Source organism: Pteropus medius, unplaced genomic scaffold (assembly GCF_902729225.1).
Source record: "Pteropus medius unplaced genomic scaffold, Ma_sr-lr_union100, whole genome shotgun sequence".
Lineage (NCBI taxonomy): Eukaryota > Metazoa > Chordata > Mammalia > Chiroptera > Pteropodidae > Pteropus > Pteropus medius.
The window spans coordinates 24688460-24705609 of NW_024340696.1; the positions used below are offsets into that span (position 1 = coordinate 24688460).

Here is a 17150-nt window from a genome sequence, read left to right on the forward strand (position 1 = left end):
TATTACTCAGCCATAAGAAGAGATGAAATACTGCCATTTGCGACAACATGGATGGACCTCAAGATAATCATGCTAAGCGAAATAAGCCAAACAGAAAAAGTTGAAAACCACGGTATCACTTATATGTGGGATATAAACCTAAAAGCAACAAAGGAACAGGACAAACAAACAAAGAATCGTGGACATGGACAATAGACTAGTGATTACTAGAGGGGCGGGGTGGGGAAGAGGAGGGAGACAGATGGGGTAAAAGGGGTGAAATAAGTGGTGCTATTGAAGAATTAAAAAAAATAATAAATTTTAAAAAATTTTAAAAAGAAAAAAAAGAAAAAGAAATACTACAAATAACTCCATGCTAGTAAATTTTAAAATCCCAATGGTTGAGACCATTTTCTAGGAAATACAAATGACTAAAATTGATCCAAAAAGAAAGATCTGAACAGAGCAATAACCATGAAAGTGAAAGAAAAGAGCCCAAAATTGCATTAAAAAAATGTTTCCCAGATAGCTCTACAGATGAGGTCTTTTAATTATTAAGCAGAAAATCTCCACGGTATTTGAACTGTTCAATAATAAATGCCATGGCAAGCATTTAGTAAGCTCTTACTTGTGTCTGCCATTGTGCTGCATGGTTCAAAAACACTATCACTTAGTTTCACCACAACCACACACAATCATTCTCTCCAAATTATAAATCGGAAAATTGAGGCCTAGAGTGGTTAAAAAACATGACCAATGTCACACATCTCGTAAGATAGCAGAATAAGGTTCAAACCTATCATTCTACCTCTAAAGCTACTCAGTTAATGACTATACACTACTGCCTTCCCATGAACAAACAAGTTTCAAGATCTCTTAGGGTTCCTACTAGTTGTTAGGGGAAATGGGTAGGAAAAAAATTCTGGAAGAAGGGAGACAATTTAAGAAGCTACTAAATGCCTAGCTTAGTGGCAATGCATGCCTGAATGAGGGCAATGTCAGTGGGGATAAAAACAAGGAGAAAAGTATGAGATTTTATAGAGGCAGAACTGGAACTCCAAAGAATCAGTGTATGATTAAATAGAGAGCTGATTCAAATGGTCAGAGTAGCATACAATATTATATATGAGTCCCAGAATACTTTATTATGACACATGCCTTGAAAAATCAGAACCACAAACACTGTCCCTCTAATTTACAAAGATGCTGTAAACAACAGTGAGACATCTACTACACTTCGGCTCCTTGAAAGTAGGCCCCATAATAATCACAGGTGTTATTATCTTTCTTTGATCATAAAGCACACTTTAGAGCAATATTCCCAAAATTTCTGGATCTTAAGAATTACCTGATGAGGTGGCTAGGGAAACCGAGATTTCTACTGAAATCAGATGCTCCAGAAGTAGAGCTTGGGAATTTTTTAACAAGTGCCCAGGTGATTTTTATGATTGACTGCTTCCTCCCCTGGACACAGCAGAATGGGGTAGTAAATGGATTTTAGATATCGAAATATGGGGGGAAAACAGAAAAGAAAGAGCCTGGGAGAAGTCAGTTATCTTAGTTCTTTAACAACTGTTTTTCCAAAGACACCTATTGTATATACGCATTTGCAGAGAAACTGCAAATGACTGAAAACAAAGCTGAGTAACTGCTTACAGGGAAATCTTCGGTGTTAAATGTATATAAACACGTTAAGCATTTCATCAATGCTGTAGGGTCTGCTTTTCTAAAATGGACCTTTCTCTGATGAATAAACGTGGCTAGATACCCAGCTTCGAGTTAAGATGTGGCTCAGCCTCCTTTTGGCACTGACTTCTAGCAGCTCAAAAGTTAAAAGCTCGCCCATCTCCAATCTCTGGTCCTTCTAGGTTAGAATGTAATCCCATGTCGGCATTCCAAAACAGTGTATCCTTTCCTTCTCCAACCCCTCTCCCTTGCCCATTTAACCTAATTCTTGTCTCAGTGGGCACACGAGTAAACTTAGGACAGGGAAAGAAAGGGTGGAAATGAGAATATATGGGAAAGGGAGAAAGAGATGAAACCAGTGGACCTGTGGTATTGGGTGTAGCCAGCATCCATTCTCCTTCCCCAGTGTCCTCCCTTAATGGCAGCAGTTGTCCTACTGCTACAGAAACCAAAGAGAGTCCCTAGGGCTTCCACCAAATCTTTTCTTACTATACAGCCAAGGGGTGAGCACTTGTCTGGAGTTTGGCCAAAAGAACTCCCTTTCCTGGGACGCAGTCACTTGAACACATGACAGAGGGCTAAATGACTAGAGATCACTGTTACCCTTAGCACTGCTGGGTAAAAAGTGGCAATTCCTGCCATGGAGCCCTAGAACCATCTGGTTCTTGCCTGCCACAAGCCTAGACCCTTTGGTCCATCCCAGGAGCTGGCCTCATGTGCTTGCCATCAATGCCCTATGTACCTAACTTGGCCAGAATCAGTTTCTACTGCTCGCATCAAAAATCTTGTTGCGGAAGGCAAGAAAAGGAGAGAGAAAAAGAAGAGAGAAAGCAGTGCTTAGAAAAAGATGGCCCAGTACCAGTAACTACCTCAGACTTTTGATGATTATCCCATCTACAAATCAAAAAGAAGTTTTTTCCTAAATACATATTTCAACTGTGGATTTATGAGAAGTCTGTTTACAAACTATAATATGGCTAAACACTTCCATAGGAGATGGTAAGACATTTAAGATCCGAGCTTTGGCGATTGAGATAATGTGGTAATATATTTACTTAAAGCATTTCCACTTTCTACTAAAGGAGAGATGACATAGTAATTCTCAATCCTGGTCCTTACATGAAACATTAATGAACAGGTGGCAGGGTATTTCATAGGCCAGCTTTGCCAGTGGGGTTCAGAAGGCATCAATTAACAGTAATGCTACCAAACAGCTTTAAGGTACTCTTCGGCCTAGTTTAATCATGCTTGAGAGCAATGAAAGGACACTCAGAAGTCATAGTTCCATTAAAAAAAAAAAAAAAAAAAAATCAATGCTCAGGATGTAAGTTTTTTTCTAAAAAAACCTAGAATTTAAAAAGGAAAATCTTGTTTAGCTTCACAGATGAAAATTTAAAGAGTATTTAAAGTTCAACATTCTGATGAAGCAATTAAAGGACTAGAGTCTGAAGGTCTATATATCCCAACGCATTTAAGCAGTAGTCTCCAAGCTGCACTATGTTTATACAGACCTTTGCTGTATGTGGAAAATGAATTTTTATATGCACTTTCTCAGTTGGTGTCATTAAACCCTTGGAGCTAGATAAACTGAGTATGATTATATTCATTTTCTAAATGAAGAAAATAAATCTGGGTAAGGTAGCTTGCTATGCTCACAGAACAAGGAAATAGAAGACCAAGGGCTACGATTTATGTGTTTTGACTTCCAGTCCTGTCTGGCAAATACTCTATTCCTCCACACTGCCTCTCAACAGAAGTTAACATCACAAATACCTGAAAGCTCACTGGATGAAGGAACTATCTACAGAGAGGATATCACAATTTGTCCTAAAGCCTTCAAAGAATACCATAAACCAAACCCAGTCTTTTAGACTTTTAATTAATATATTCTTCAGCCCCACAGTAAGCTTTATCTGCTGTCTTTCTGCTTAGAGACACTGAATTAGACCTTCATGGTACTGGAAATCCTGGGAGCAAGGTTTCTCTTGTTGGCTCTGCAGCCTGACAGCATGATGGCCTGATGGGAAAATGCAACTGGGCAAACGAACCCCTGCTCGCCTGGCTCCCTGCTCGCTCTTGCACACGCCGGCTCCGTTCCATGCTAAGGAAAGCACACGGTGCAGGGAGATCTCGGCCACACTGGGATCAGAACAGAGCAGAAACTCCTCATGCTACACACTTTTAGGGTTAACCTTAAAGAATAAAAACAAAAGCAAGCCAAGAAACAAAAGACCAGATTTCAGGACAGACAGGAAGGATACCTGAAAGCAGGTACTGACCTCTGTAACATTAAAATACCTACACAGAAACTGTAAATATCCTGGAGATGATTGGAAGTCCTTCAAGAATTAAATCCTTCCTGCCAAGGAAGGAAACAGCGTGGAGATGGGGAATGAGAAAGGTAATATTTCCAGGTTTCTGACTCTATAAGACAGAATGATCTCTGTTCTACTTTCCTAGCCTCTTATCAGTAGGTCTAATGGACTACCCCTAACTATTCAGCCAAATGGTTTATGGGAAGGGAGAACAAATAATGTCCTAGAAAAGACCTATGTTGTAGATCCCTCTGATACTCTCTGAAACAAATAGTAATTTAATTTTTTTTAGAAGAAATGAACATAAACAAAAACAAGTATTTTGTTTTTTGCTGATTCCTATTACAGTTCTCTCATCATCCACAAAAGAAATGAGAGTTGCTGTTATTCTCATTTTGTCCAGGACAGTTCTCAGGGATAAAAAAAAGAAATTAGTCACTCTACATTTGCAGCCGATATTCTACATTTTTGGTTACCTCATGTACCAAAGCTCCAGGATAGAGTTTCTGTGAAAGCCAGACTTGAGAATTAGGTACAATTAAGCAGCTATCCCATGAAAGATATAAATTCTTCTTTTCTCTGTGTACCTCCCCTTCAGTAATTCAGCAACAAGTTCTGGAATATTCAACTATGAAGTTGAAGCCAAAATAGGACAAGTATGATGGGGAGACTCCTCAAGAGGTTACAAGCACGTTGCTTCTATTTGGACCTTGAGGCTGCAAAACCAAGCCCAGTGATGTAAAGAGAATTTCCCACCATCAGGAAGGACAGCAAAGAGTGCAGTGTGGACTGAGTACTTCATGATGGCAGAAAGGCCAGAAAAATATTCATTTAGTACTTTCACAGTGACCAGACAGTGAGACTGCTGCCTCAGCGATGAAGGCAACGTAAGCAAACTCTGAGGGCCTGAGAGTCAGCAGAGTGCTCCCCTTGCCAGTATACATAAACATCTCTATGATTCCCTGGGAACTGTGGTCCAGCTGCATAGTGAAGAACATAGGACAATTTCAAAGCCTCTGAACTTGGCCATTAAGCCACTGCTGATCACCGAGAGAATGGTTTATACTGATGGAACATGTTACTGGGAGCGATGACAAAGGAAGAGGGCAGCGAGCCAGATACACTGAGGGACACGCAGAGTGGCTTGTGGATAGGCAAGGGAAGGGAGGGAGATGGCCCAGAATAAGATCTGATCCAGGCATACTTGAAGGGGTCTGGAGACCAACGGAAGGGAAGAAAGAGGTTGCAAAGGGCTAAGGCAGACTGTGGGATTTGGGGTTGGTTTGTCTCCCACAGGAGACTAAGGGGAAATTTAGGAAGTTAAAAGATTAGGAAGTCAACCACATGCATGTTAATATTATGGATTGGGGATGGGGGAGTAGAGTCTTTTTTTAGTGGACTGGAGACTCAAATTACCTCATTATTAAAATATTGGGGTATTACAGCAAGACGCTATAAACTTCCTCCTATGATTTGCAAAGGACAAGGTGGAAATGCCTGTTGAATGGGAAGTATGGGCTAACTGCCTGTTAGGTCCTGCCTATCTAATCTTCAAATCATTTTTAATGACTGCATACCTCCCTCTCTGGAGCCTCATTCTAAAGACTTTCCCACTTTACACCAGCAAGATTTCACTATAGTTCAGACATTTCAAGAGAATATGATACTTAGCAGATATCTAAAGCACTCTGACCCGGAACTTTCCCCTTATCTTATTTTCGTTCTTTAGTCCATATACATTCTCCTAGGATCGTGTTTACAAAGGTAGTTTTTAAAGCTGTAATCATTTGGAGTACTGCGATCTTTCACCCTCCTCTCACTTAATACCCTACCATAAACATTCTTTCATGTTAGTAAGCACTCAGTATAGCCTAACATTTTAATAGGTGCATGTACTATTTCATCAAGCAGATTCACCATATTCTGCTTAAATACTATACTACTGGAAAAAGATTATTTCCAATTCTTCACTACTATAAATAATGACCCAAATTGGCCCCTTCCTAGATCTCTCTGTATTTTTGAAGTGACATTACTACTCTCCCAGTAGGCTTGAAATCTCTTCTCTTTCAAGTATTTGCTTTTGTTGTTACTGTTAGACAGGTTTATTTTTAATTATTAATGGTAAATGTGAGTGCTACTGATGTCATATTTACTTTATATTCACCTTATTGAACTCATTAATTCTAATAAGTTTTCAGTTGTTTCCCTTAGATTTTCTACATACACAATCACATAACCTATTACTAACAATAATTTTATTTTTCCTCTCCAAATTTTGGTTCATTTTTTTATTGCACTGGTCAAAGCTTTGCAAACATATAAATAGTAGTGACAGAGACATTCTAGCCTAGTGCTTAAAGTATTGTTCTGAATGAAATGTCATCTTGTTAAAGCATTGTTATTCCTACTTTTAGTTTTACTTTATTTTTAATATTAATTAGGATAATTATATAGCTTTAATCTATTAATATTAATATTAAACTATTCTTCAATTCCTGTGATAAATTATGCATTTAATCTAACATTTATTTATATTCTTTACATTTATATCCACAAGAAAGGTCGGTCCATCTTCATTGTCCAATACAGTAGCCAACAGCCACATGGGGCTACTGAGTATTTGAAATGTGGCTGGTGTGAATTAATATGTGCTATAAATGTAAAATACACAGGATTTCAAAAACTGAGTTTGAAAAAAGGAATGTAAAATACCTTAATAATATTTTATATCAATTAAATTTGAGATGTTAATATTTTGAGTATAGAGTTAACCCTTGAACAACATGGGTTTGAATTGCACGGGTCCACTTACACGTTTTTTTTATTTTATTTTTTTCAATAACTGTACAGTCAGCCCTCTACATCCCTGGATTTCATATATGTGGATTCAACTAACTGCATGTCAAAAAGCATTTCGATTCCTGGCTGGGAATCCATGGATGCAGAGAGCTGACTACATGTATCGTCCTAAGCCATTTTACATAAGGGACTTGAGCATCTGTGGCTTTTGGTATCCAAAGGGATCTGGAACCAACGCCCCATGGTCAAAAGTTCTATGTGGATTTTCGACTGCGCTGGGGTCAGCACCCCTAATCCCTTCATTTTTCAAGGGTCAACTGTACTAAAGAAAACATTATAATAATAATTCCACCTGTTTCTTTTTACTTTTTACAATGTGGCTACTAGAAAAATTTGATTTATATATGTGGTTTGCATTAAATGTCTACTGGGCAGTGTTGGTCTACAATTTCCCCTTTACAAAGCATCTCTGTTAGGTTTTCATACAAGGTTGGATTTACTTATGAATCAAATGAGCTCTCTAAGATCTTCTACAATCTGGAACATTTGCTATAAAATATGGCTATAGGGGCTTTGACAGCTTGAAAGGATTCATCCAGATTCAACTCTCCCCATAGTTGTTTTTCGGAATTTTCTAAGTTATAAGTTGATATTCTTTTAAGAATATCTGCTTGATATTCTTTTAGAAAAGATAAAGCCTTAAATGCCAGGCACTGTCAGAACTGGATAATTCATATAAATATTAGATTAAGTCAAAGAACTACCAATAGTATTTCAGATCTTAGTGGAAAAGAGCTATCAATGTTCCTCACTTCCTGAATGGTTTTTATCGAAAATGGAACAAGCTGCTTTTTCTTTGTTTTGGAGGCTATGTGAAGATTCTCCTCTTTACACCAATGTATATGTGTACATCACCTCTGGGTATATGTGGATAACTGAGTAGAAAATGTTCAGGCTGCTCTTCTGCTCGTTAGAAAAACATACCCTATCTTTTCAGTCTGAGATCAAAATTTAACTCATCAGATCCCAGATGATATACTAGCCTTCAACAATAACAAGCCTCTTTAGAGAAGAGTGAGAAAGGTTTGTGTGGAGGAGAATAAAGAGGAAGACATAGCCGCACAGGCCCTCGGACACCTGTGGTATGCTGCCTGAACAGGCTAGCATGGGAATGGTGGGGTCAGCCCTGGGTCCATGCGGGAGAACTTACAAAGGCCCACGGCAAGCACAGGCATGAATATATTCCTTCAGCTTGTATTCCTAAAGCTATTTCTTAAATCTGAAGTTAGAAAACACCTGGGCTACCTGAGTTCCAGTCCTGACTCTCCACTTACTAGCTGAGTGACCTCGGACATGTTCCTTAATCACTTAGTAACTCAATTTCTTCATTTGTAAGATGGCGAAAATAAAAAAATCTATTTTAGGGTTTGAGAATTAAATGAGATAGAGTATGCAAAGCTCCCAGTAAAGCAGCAAGCATCTAATAAATGCATACCATGAAATGTACACTCATTAGCTTCTATCGAATGTTAACTGCAAAATCACTAATTAGCAAAGTCTCATCTACTAATAAGTGGCTTGTCAACCACAGGACCAGCCATTATCAACTGAGGAACAGCGAAGTATGTATTCATTAGCACATAAACCAAAACTGGGTCATTATGACATCGCTGAATCACTCAATCACTATCAAAGGCTAAAAAAAAATCCAGGTCATACCCAGTACCTCAAAGTAACCATCACAGAGACAGTCCTTGGGGATAGTTTTCCAAGAGGTGCATACAAGTTCATTCCCTTCCCTGGTGCTTTGACCATCACAGGTTATACAGCTGCCAATGATTTCCATTCCCAGGCTTAATCCCTAACTCAGTTCAGTCCAACGCTGGATGATCAAGGTTGTCCATGGCAGAGACCAGGTGAGGAGGCAGCCCCACACCTGCTCCCTGCTCCTCCTAGCTTTACCTGCAGAGCTAGAGCCTTCATGGGCTTCTAAAGCTAACTACCTGTTTCTCATTTGGGAATCTCTACCTACCCACCTCTATTACCCAAGGCTTTGTAAAAGAAAAATGAAAACTCAAACACCTATCATTCTCACCCAGGAAAGAGAGGAGAGGAAGATTACAGATAGAAGTAAAAACCATTAGAAAATCTCAAAATGATGGTGTGCTTACTTCAAGAACAAAGGATAGGGGAGAAGCTGTAAGAGTTTCTGCAGTAAGCAGGTATGTCTTAGCTCTCCTGTACCTTTGGATCCCTTGCCACCATATATACCAGGAGGAGAGAAATGCTAGAAAGAACACGAGAGAGAGCAAGAAAGACAGCACATGGGAATGAAGGAAGAAGAAAGAGAAGACGTGGGATTTACCTGAGCAAAAGCAACTTCTTCCTGCCTCCACTTTCTCCCCTTCCACAGATTACCATGCCCGGCTAACCCCACTCCTTTCCTCATCAAGCTCTTCCCCAAGGATATGAAGGTGATGGAGTTTGTAACCTCACTGACCAGGGAGTGGAAAGGCGGGGGAAAGGGGAGAATCCCAATCCCATTGCCAGATACGTATCAGGAGTGAATGCTTTCCTGGTAAATCAGAATTGCCTTGGGAATTCAAGCTCAGTTCTCCAGAGAACACTGGTATATATTATATGGTGGTAAGGGACCACAGACACAGGAGGAGCTAAGACACAGGCTTTAGAGGCTGGTCAGGAAAACCACCCAGAGTGCATTTAACTTTTTTTTTAATCGGACTGTACTGTGGGATTCTAAAGAAGCTCAAATTCTGGAATGGTGAGCATATTGGAAACTGCTTATATATTCTTATATACTAAGTAATATGTAAATATGGTTATAAATAAGTCAAGGAACTTGAAGTAGATTGGAAAAACACTATTCCCTCAGCTAAGCAAACTTAACCAACACATAGTATACATAAACGATGAGTCACAAATGACAAGTCCTAGGCACTCCAAGAAGGAACAAATATCTGTTCCTTAGGGGTGCACTTAGGGGTGGCTTCATTAATGACATTAGACCAGCTCAAAATACCATGTGTTTCTCCAAAAGACAAGGAAAGTTTTATGTTTTTCAACAGAAAACAGAACAGAAAATTCTCCCCTCCACACCCTTACATCTATAAAATATAAGAAGATACTAATTAGCTTACTATAATTCCATTTTTCATTATTGCTGCATTAAAATCAATAGGTAATCAGCATTTAGTTTTCAAGACCTAATATTTATTCAGTACATATAATTTTCTTTCCTTTGGGAAAAAATGTATTTAGGCAATTTTTTCTTTCCCATTATTTTTCTTTAGGTGTTTATTTATTTTTGGTAAAAATCAGTTTTCTTTCTAATATTTTCATTTCAAATAGCTAGTTCATCAGCGTCACTATAAAACCACAAACATTATTGAAAACAATTACTTGATCTTTGCTGGGACTGAAAATGTTTTCATCTTTTTCCCATGAATCATTTGACAAAAAGTGGTAGTATTAACAGGGATATTCACCATCCCACAGCAGAAAACACAGGAAGATACCAGGAAGGCAAGGCCATGGTCACCAATATCTACGGTTTCCTGCTAGCCACTAAGGCTGTCCTATCGTTAATTATAAGCCCCAATTACCTTTGTCTGCTCACTGTCTGGATCTTCAAGCCAAGCATAAGGGTCAGAAATTTTATGCCCATGATAATCCTGTACCTGTAAAAGACAAAATGCGGGATTAGATAATTCCTGTCTAACCCCAATTAACTTCGTATTTTCTGAATGCGATGGAGAAATAGTAAAAAGACAGACAAAAATACCCCTATTGGCTCACTGGCAACATGTCTGCCCAAATTACCACATGAACCAGAGTTGGCAGGTTCTCAAAGGTGTCAAGTCACCCTTCATGAAAAGAATGTTTTAGCTGGAGAGGGAAGAAAGATGAAAGGTCAGAATAGGAAACAGCTCTGTCTGTACAACACAAAACAAAGGACTGCCACTGTGCTAAAGAAACTTGAAAACGTGTTGTCAGTGGCACAGCACAGAATTACACAATGCAGCAGGGATGCAAGAAGGGCACGTCTGTGAGGGAACCACCACACACGTGCTTATTTTCCTGTTCTTGCTGAGCTTACTAATGATTAGAAAAGCTCCCTACAATATGTAATACAATCGGTTTTGCCTTTAAGTCTAAACTGCCAAAAAGCAAGTTACTAATGTGTAGTTAGTTATAATGATTCTAATTGACATCAGCTGAAAAAGCTGACTTAAATACCAGTGAAAGAACATTTCTAAATGGAAGCCTTCCTTCCTTTTTGTGTAACGTTATCAAATGCCTTCTTTGAGTTTGTAAAAGGAGGTGCAAAGGCTTTCCCCCATTCACACTACCCCGATGGAAATAAAAGTGCTGAGTGTAAGCAGGGCCTGGTTGAGGGAAAGCCTTCGAGAGCTCCTAGTGGGGGCCTATCAACAGAACCACCTGAGAATTGAAAAGCCCAAACTCCTGGGCCCGGCCTCGGAGACTGACCAGAATCTGGAAGAGCAATCAGGAGTTACCGTTCCCCAAGTGACTGACTGTGCCTAAAGAAATTTTCAAAAGGTAAAAATCATTACCAAGCCTCTCCATGTCATACCATCATGATTAATGTCTAGTTAACTGAAACCACGCTGACAATGTCTTTCCAATCAAGTCTCTCTGAACAACTCCAACATTCCGGTTAAGGCTTCTCTTGTACGGCTGTCGGGAAGACTACCAGTATCTCAGATGAATTTTTAATTTGTCTCCTACTTGCTCTGTTCTATAACCAGAAGGAGAGGGCTATTCCCTAAGGAAAGCAAACACTCTCCTGGAAAAGAAAAACCTGTTTCTACTGCTGGTCAAAGTTCCAGTGTGGCTGCTGCCAACTGAGAAGAATGTCCCTGAGCTTAAAACCCCAAGCCTTCCACCAAGGGTCTGCATCTGTCCTCATCGGGTGTCGGGGGAGAGGACACCTGGGGAAATGCCCCTCTGGAAGAATGGTCAATGACGGTGGAACACTCGGGAGCTCTTCTCATTAAACAATTGACTGACAAGCACAAAAGACATAAAATCACACTAAAATGTCTCCTGAGGAGTCTTCATAAAATTATCAATTTCCAAGAAAAAAAATTATCAATTTTAAATCCTTACCTAAAGCTTCTCTAAATTTTAGCTGATTGTTACCACTAAAATGAAAGCTTTTTATCTTTTCTTCTCATCTGCAAGTCTTTTACATTTTATACATCCTGAAGTGGTTTAAAATAACCACCTTCTTTTCTCTGACAATATAAAAAAACCAGACAAAGGATCTCACAATTCAATACTGTTAAGAGAGATAGCAGGAACAAGATTGGGCAACAGACTCAAGGCCATACCAAGTTGAGACCTAGAGCTGGGACTAAAATTCTGCCAACAGCTTTTCTCAAGTTTTCCTTGGAGGGGACAGACCAAACACTTTAAAAATGTTCCTGGATTATTTTACTGAAACTCAAACATATCCAGAGACTACACTTTTCATAAGGAAGCAGAAAAGATTAACTGAAAACCATGTTAGTTTTATGACTAAGTGAAGGTGTTGCCAAGAGCTACGCCCGAAGCAATGAAATCTCTACTGAATATCCGCACTGTTGTGCTTGATGTTTTAAAAAAATACTTGTAGGAGGGTTAATGATATTCCTATTTTACAGATTATGGAATGGAATTCAGAGAGGTTAGTAAGACTAAAAGCCACTGATGTACTGTTTACTCAGAGACCACTGTAAGCTAACCACTGTGCCATAAGTTTCAGCCCCATTATGTCCTTTGGTCCTCACTGTGAAGTTATTACTAATTCATTTTCCCAGATGAGAAAACTGAAGCTGGAGAGAGCTAAAACAATTGACAAAGGTCAGATGGCTAATAAGGTATGGCTGGCTGTGACCCACTTCAAGCCAACCCCAAAGCCTATGGACTTAACCTCTTGCTAATAAGCCGGGCTGGATGTGAATTGGCAGGTGCACAGCCAGATTCTGACTCAGAACCCAGTGTGCCCTACACCGTGCTGCCTCCTGAATGTTTACCACCGAGGAAACAGCCCCATCTTTCCAGAACCAGCATTACCAAACTATACCAGACTGAGGTCAGTTATCGAGCAGACATTTGTAACTAGGACGAGGAACTCTCCAAGACAAACGCACAGATGATCCCAGGAGCCAAGCGCGCCCACCATTTCTTTTATAAGACCACATCCTACAAATGGGGTGGTCTCATAGCCACAGCTCCTGAATTCAAGTTATGCAGTACCTAATTTTCCCATCTGACTTAAGTTCGCAAATTTTTCATTCCCCCAAGAGGCTTTAAAAATAGAGTCCTGATAAGCCACTGTTACTATTCAATATTTTACTTGTACCACTTAACAACTTGCCCACTGCTTTCAGGATAGTTTGCAGACATGTATACATAGAAGGCAGAGCCCACAAATTCTGGACTCACTTTTTTTTCGTTCCTTTTCAAGCCTCAATCAAGCTTACCCACCCATGGATGCGCTGGTCACAATGGCCTTCCTGCCATCCTACAAACATATGTAATTCCATGGCCATCCAGCCCTACATAACTATGGCTTTATTTTAGTCACAGGGACAGGAATGCCCTCTCTATCTTATCCAACTGGCCAACTTCCAGGCTCAATTAATCTCATCCTCCTCTGTGTTCCCCACTCACCCAACACACTCTTCTAACCCCTGTAGCAGGCCTGAATTTCCCCACAGCAACACTTGGGGGATGGACAAGGGCATTACTCATTATTGGAAGTGTCATGGTTTCCAAATTTCTGCTCAACAGGCCAGAAATCCACCAAAAGGTTGTATGCTCCAACCCCACAGTTCAGTAGGAGACTTTCCAGTATGTGGTTGAAAGATGTTTAAGTGAGAGAGAGAGACAGAGAGCTACAGCAATCTCTAGCACCTGTTGGAGAGAAACCCATCCTAGAAATCAAGGCTATAATTTGAGCTAATGCCTAAGTCCAGCCTAAGGTTTCAGGACTCTCTCACTGAAAAAAGATACCCCACATACACTCTTAGGGCTGGGATAAGTATATTTTGGGATGAGTACATGCTGGACCAGAGCTGCTTGCCCTTGGCCATTAGGCCAAGGTTATCATGAGTTCTCTGGTGAGAAGGAACTGGAGAGGATTAAAATCCATGGTACTGGATACTCTTTCAAGTTAACTGTGCACAATCTTTTTAATGTCTTCAAAAAATCCTCACTTAACCCTTCTGAGAACTGTTAAACACAGATAAATGTACTGAAGGATTCTGGTAACCCAAATTGGGAAAACTAAGCAAGAAGCAACTCTGCCTAAAAACAAAATAAATCTAAAATGGCACTTATCAAACCACATAATGGGTAGTTCTTTACATTTTTACCTATCTTGAAAACTCAAAGATGTTCAAGACCTGAAATGGGATAGTCACATGTCTTCCCATTACTAAAGTCTGGCACACTGCAGAGCTAGATTATGATGTGAATGACCAAAAGATGATATTCTTACCACAGAAGCAAGTGAGCCCTGTGGTTAGACAAGCCAGCCTACTATTTCATATATGTCAACAGTTCCCAACCTTTTTAGGACCAGAGACCAGTGCTCCTGACAATTTAATGCCTGATGATCTGAGGTGGAGCTGAGGCTATGATGCTAGCCCTGGGAAGCAGATGCAAATACAGATGAAGCTTTGCTTGCTAGCCAGCCGCTCATCTCCTGCTGTGCGGCCTGGTTCCTACCAGGACCGGTACTGGTCCGTGGCCCGGGAGTTAGGGACCCCTGATATATGAGACAGAAAGCCCATAAGTGATCTGCCAAAGGGCATCCTGCTAGTGAGTGACAAAACCAGAACTAGTTCTCAAGTCTTCTTACTATATCTGTCTCCTCTCCATTCCAGCAGGATCCCTTTACTCCCAAACGCAATGGAATCAACCTTCTTGCACCGCAGGAACAGGGCTTCTTGGGCTGTTAGGGTAAATTTAATAAGAAAGCAGCTGAACAGACTGAGAAAACATGGTTACCAGATGGTCACTGGTCAGAGAAAGCATGAATGCATCAGTGCCACTGGAAGTCTTAGTTTAAAACAGTATGTCCTTTACTCTAAAGCCTCAGTACTCTTTACCCCAAAGTGAGATGTGCTTTAAAGTACAATCTGGCATAAATCGGGTCCAAGTGAGCAGAAAAAAATGTAGAACTGTATTATACAAAAACATTTTTATTCTTATTCTATTTTAAGTAATCTGAGAAATTTGGCTATTTCTAAGAGAATCATGCCCACAACATTTGGATGCACTCCAGTTCTTAAGATGCCAAATTAATCTGTACACACACAAAAAAGGTATTTGCTCACCAATTCCACCCACTGGATCTCAACAACTACCCTGAGTTCATCTACACCTTAGGTAAATGGTGGCTAACCCCTCCACGAGGCAAAATTTTAACTCATCCTGAAAAAAGGCCATCCCCCTCCCTTCTAAAGTCTCCTTTCAGCCCGTATCCAATCCTTTTCTCGTTTAGGAAAACTTGGATAGGCACTACCGGGTCGCTGATCGCTTTCCGCGTTACTCTGTCTTGTCCCTGCATCCCCAGCTCCCAATGCCCAGCATTCGGCCTGGGGCAGAGTAGGCGCTCAACACGTTTTAAAATTGAATGAATGTGAACTTCAACTCGATTTTAAATTTCGAAGTTTAAAAAGTTTGCTTTGTTCTTAAATTCTACATCATCTACACACATGCACACTTTCTGCTACCACCATATTTACCCAAGAGCCTCCTCCACTCAAAAAGGGGTGACACGTCCTACTTGGGCATCTGCCCTTGACCCATTGATTTTAGGAGGCGGCCAGCTGGCCACAGGCTCCGCCGCCCGCAGGCGGATAGTGACGGGCACCCAGGACTCCGCGGTTCGGGAGGAGCCCCGCGCCCCCGGCCGGTTTCTCGCAAACAAAGGCCGAGGGGGAGGGGAGGGACGCAGGGGGCATAGGGCTGCGGGGAGAGTAGCTGCAGCCGGCGGCAAACGCGGCACCGGCGGCGGGGAGCCGGGTGGGCCCGGGCAGGGGTACTCACGGCGGTCTCGTCGCGGTACACGTCGGGGTACTGGAAGGACAGCATGGCCGGGGCGAGCAGGGAACGGCGCGGGGCGCGGGCTCCGGGAGCGGAAGCGAGCGCGCTGGCCTGGCTGCAGGGCGAGGCTGGGGCGCGGGCAGGAGCCGGGCGCGCGGCGGCGGGCAGGGGGCTCTCCGCCAGGGCTCGCGCTACCAGACCCGCGGCACCGCAGCGAGGACGTGCGGGAAGCAGGAAGCAGCTGTCGGCGAGGCCGGGAGCCCCTCCCCGGCGGGCGGGCCCAGCGCCGGCGGCGGCGGCGGCGGCGGCAAGAGGGAGCGGGAGGTGCCGTGCGTGAGCCGGGCCGGGCGCACAGCTCCCTCTGCAGGACCGCCGGCCGCGCCCGCGGTGCCCGGGCACACGGACTGCCACGCGGGCGACACGCTGCACCCACGCCTGACCCCCGCCCGGGGCCATCGTGCTGAGCGCCCAGGCCACGCCTGCCGGGCCACCGCGCCGGGCACAAACCGGAAATGGGCCCATGCCGACCAAGGACACGCCCGACACGCCGGCCTGGGCCACCGCGCCGGGCACGCGTCCGGTCACGCCTGCTGGGGCCATCACGCCTCCTCTCGCCCTCTCCAGTCCCTCCGCTGCCAGCTTAGCCACTGCCCCGCTCGCGGGGCCTTCCTCAGAGAATGAACAGCAGGGTTTGCTTATTAATTGATAACCCCCATCTTCCTGTTCTGGGCAGGGTGGGAGCAGGAAAGAGAGACTTTGCCTCTCCCCAGCCGTGAGATGAGAGGGTTTGAGGTGACCTAGTTTCCACTGCCTGCGACTTTGGACTTGGAAGGGAAGGAATCATGGGTCGTGATGATCAAGAAGAAAATAAATCTGCCTTTACTCCAACACCCCTGGTGGACACTGGGTGCTTTAGAATCCGGATTGTGGAGATGTTTTGAAATGTAGTAGGAGGATGGAAGGATGAGCCCTTATTTGAGATTTACCAGTTGAGAGGGGACCAAGGTGAGAGAAGTAGAAATCATCTAGGGTCTTTTGTTCATTTTGGGAGAGTTCCTTTATTCCTCTCCTGCCAACATGTTGGTTTAGTAAGCACCTATTATCGTCCCTGCAGGGGAAAAGGGTATCAGGCTAAGATACTTGATCTCAAACCCCTGACAATTTAGTAATTACATTTCTTCATCCCTGGGCTCGTGATAATATGTGTTCTGGTCCTGCTTTCCGGCCCACCTGAAAGAAGCTTTATAGCCCCAATCATTGTAGCTGTGGCATATATCCAGTGTGTTT

At 42.2% G+C, this 17150-nt stretch overlaps 1 protein-coding gene across 1 annotated transcript in view; it reads right to left on the minus strand.

Annotated features, from left to right (window-relative positions):
• Positions 1-16325, minus strand: part of PREP (prolyl endopeptidase) — a 104018-nt gene extending 87693 nt beyond the window's left edge. Inside the window, exons 1-2 of the mRNA XM_039869552.1 lie at positions 15867-16325; positions 10406-10480 (exon numbers count right to left, since the gene is read on the minus strand). Of these exons, the coding sequence (XP_039725486.1) occupies positions 10406-10480; positions 15867-16319 (528 nt within the window). The 5' untranslated portion in view covers positions 16320-16325. The remainder of the gene's footprint in view (positions 1-10405; positions 10481-15866) is intronic.
• Between the last annotated feature and the right edge of the window lie 825 nt (positions 16326-17150).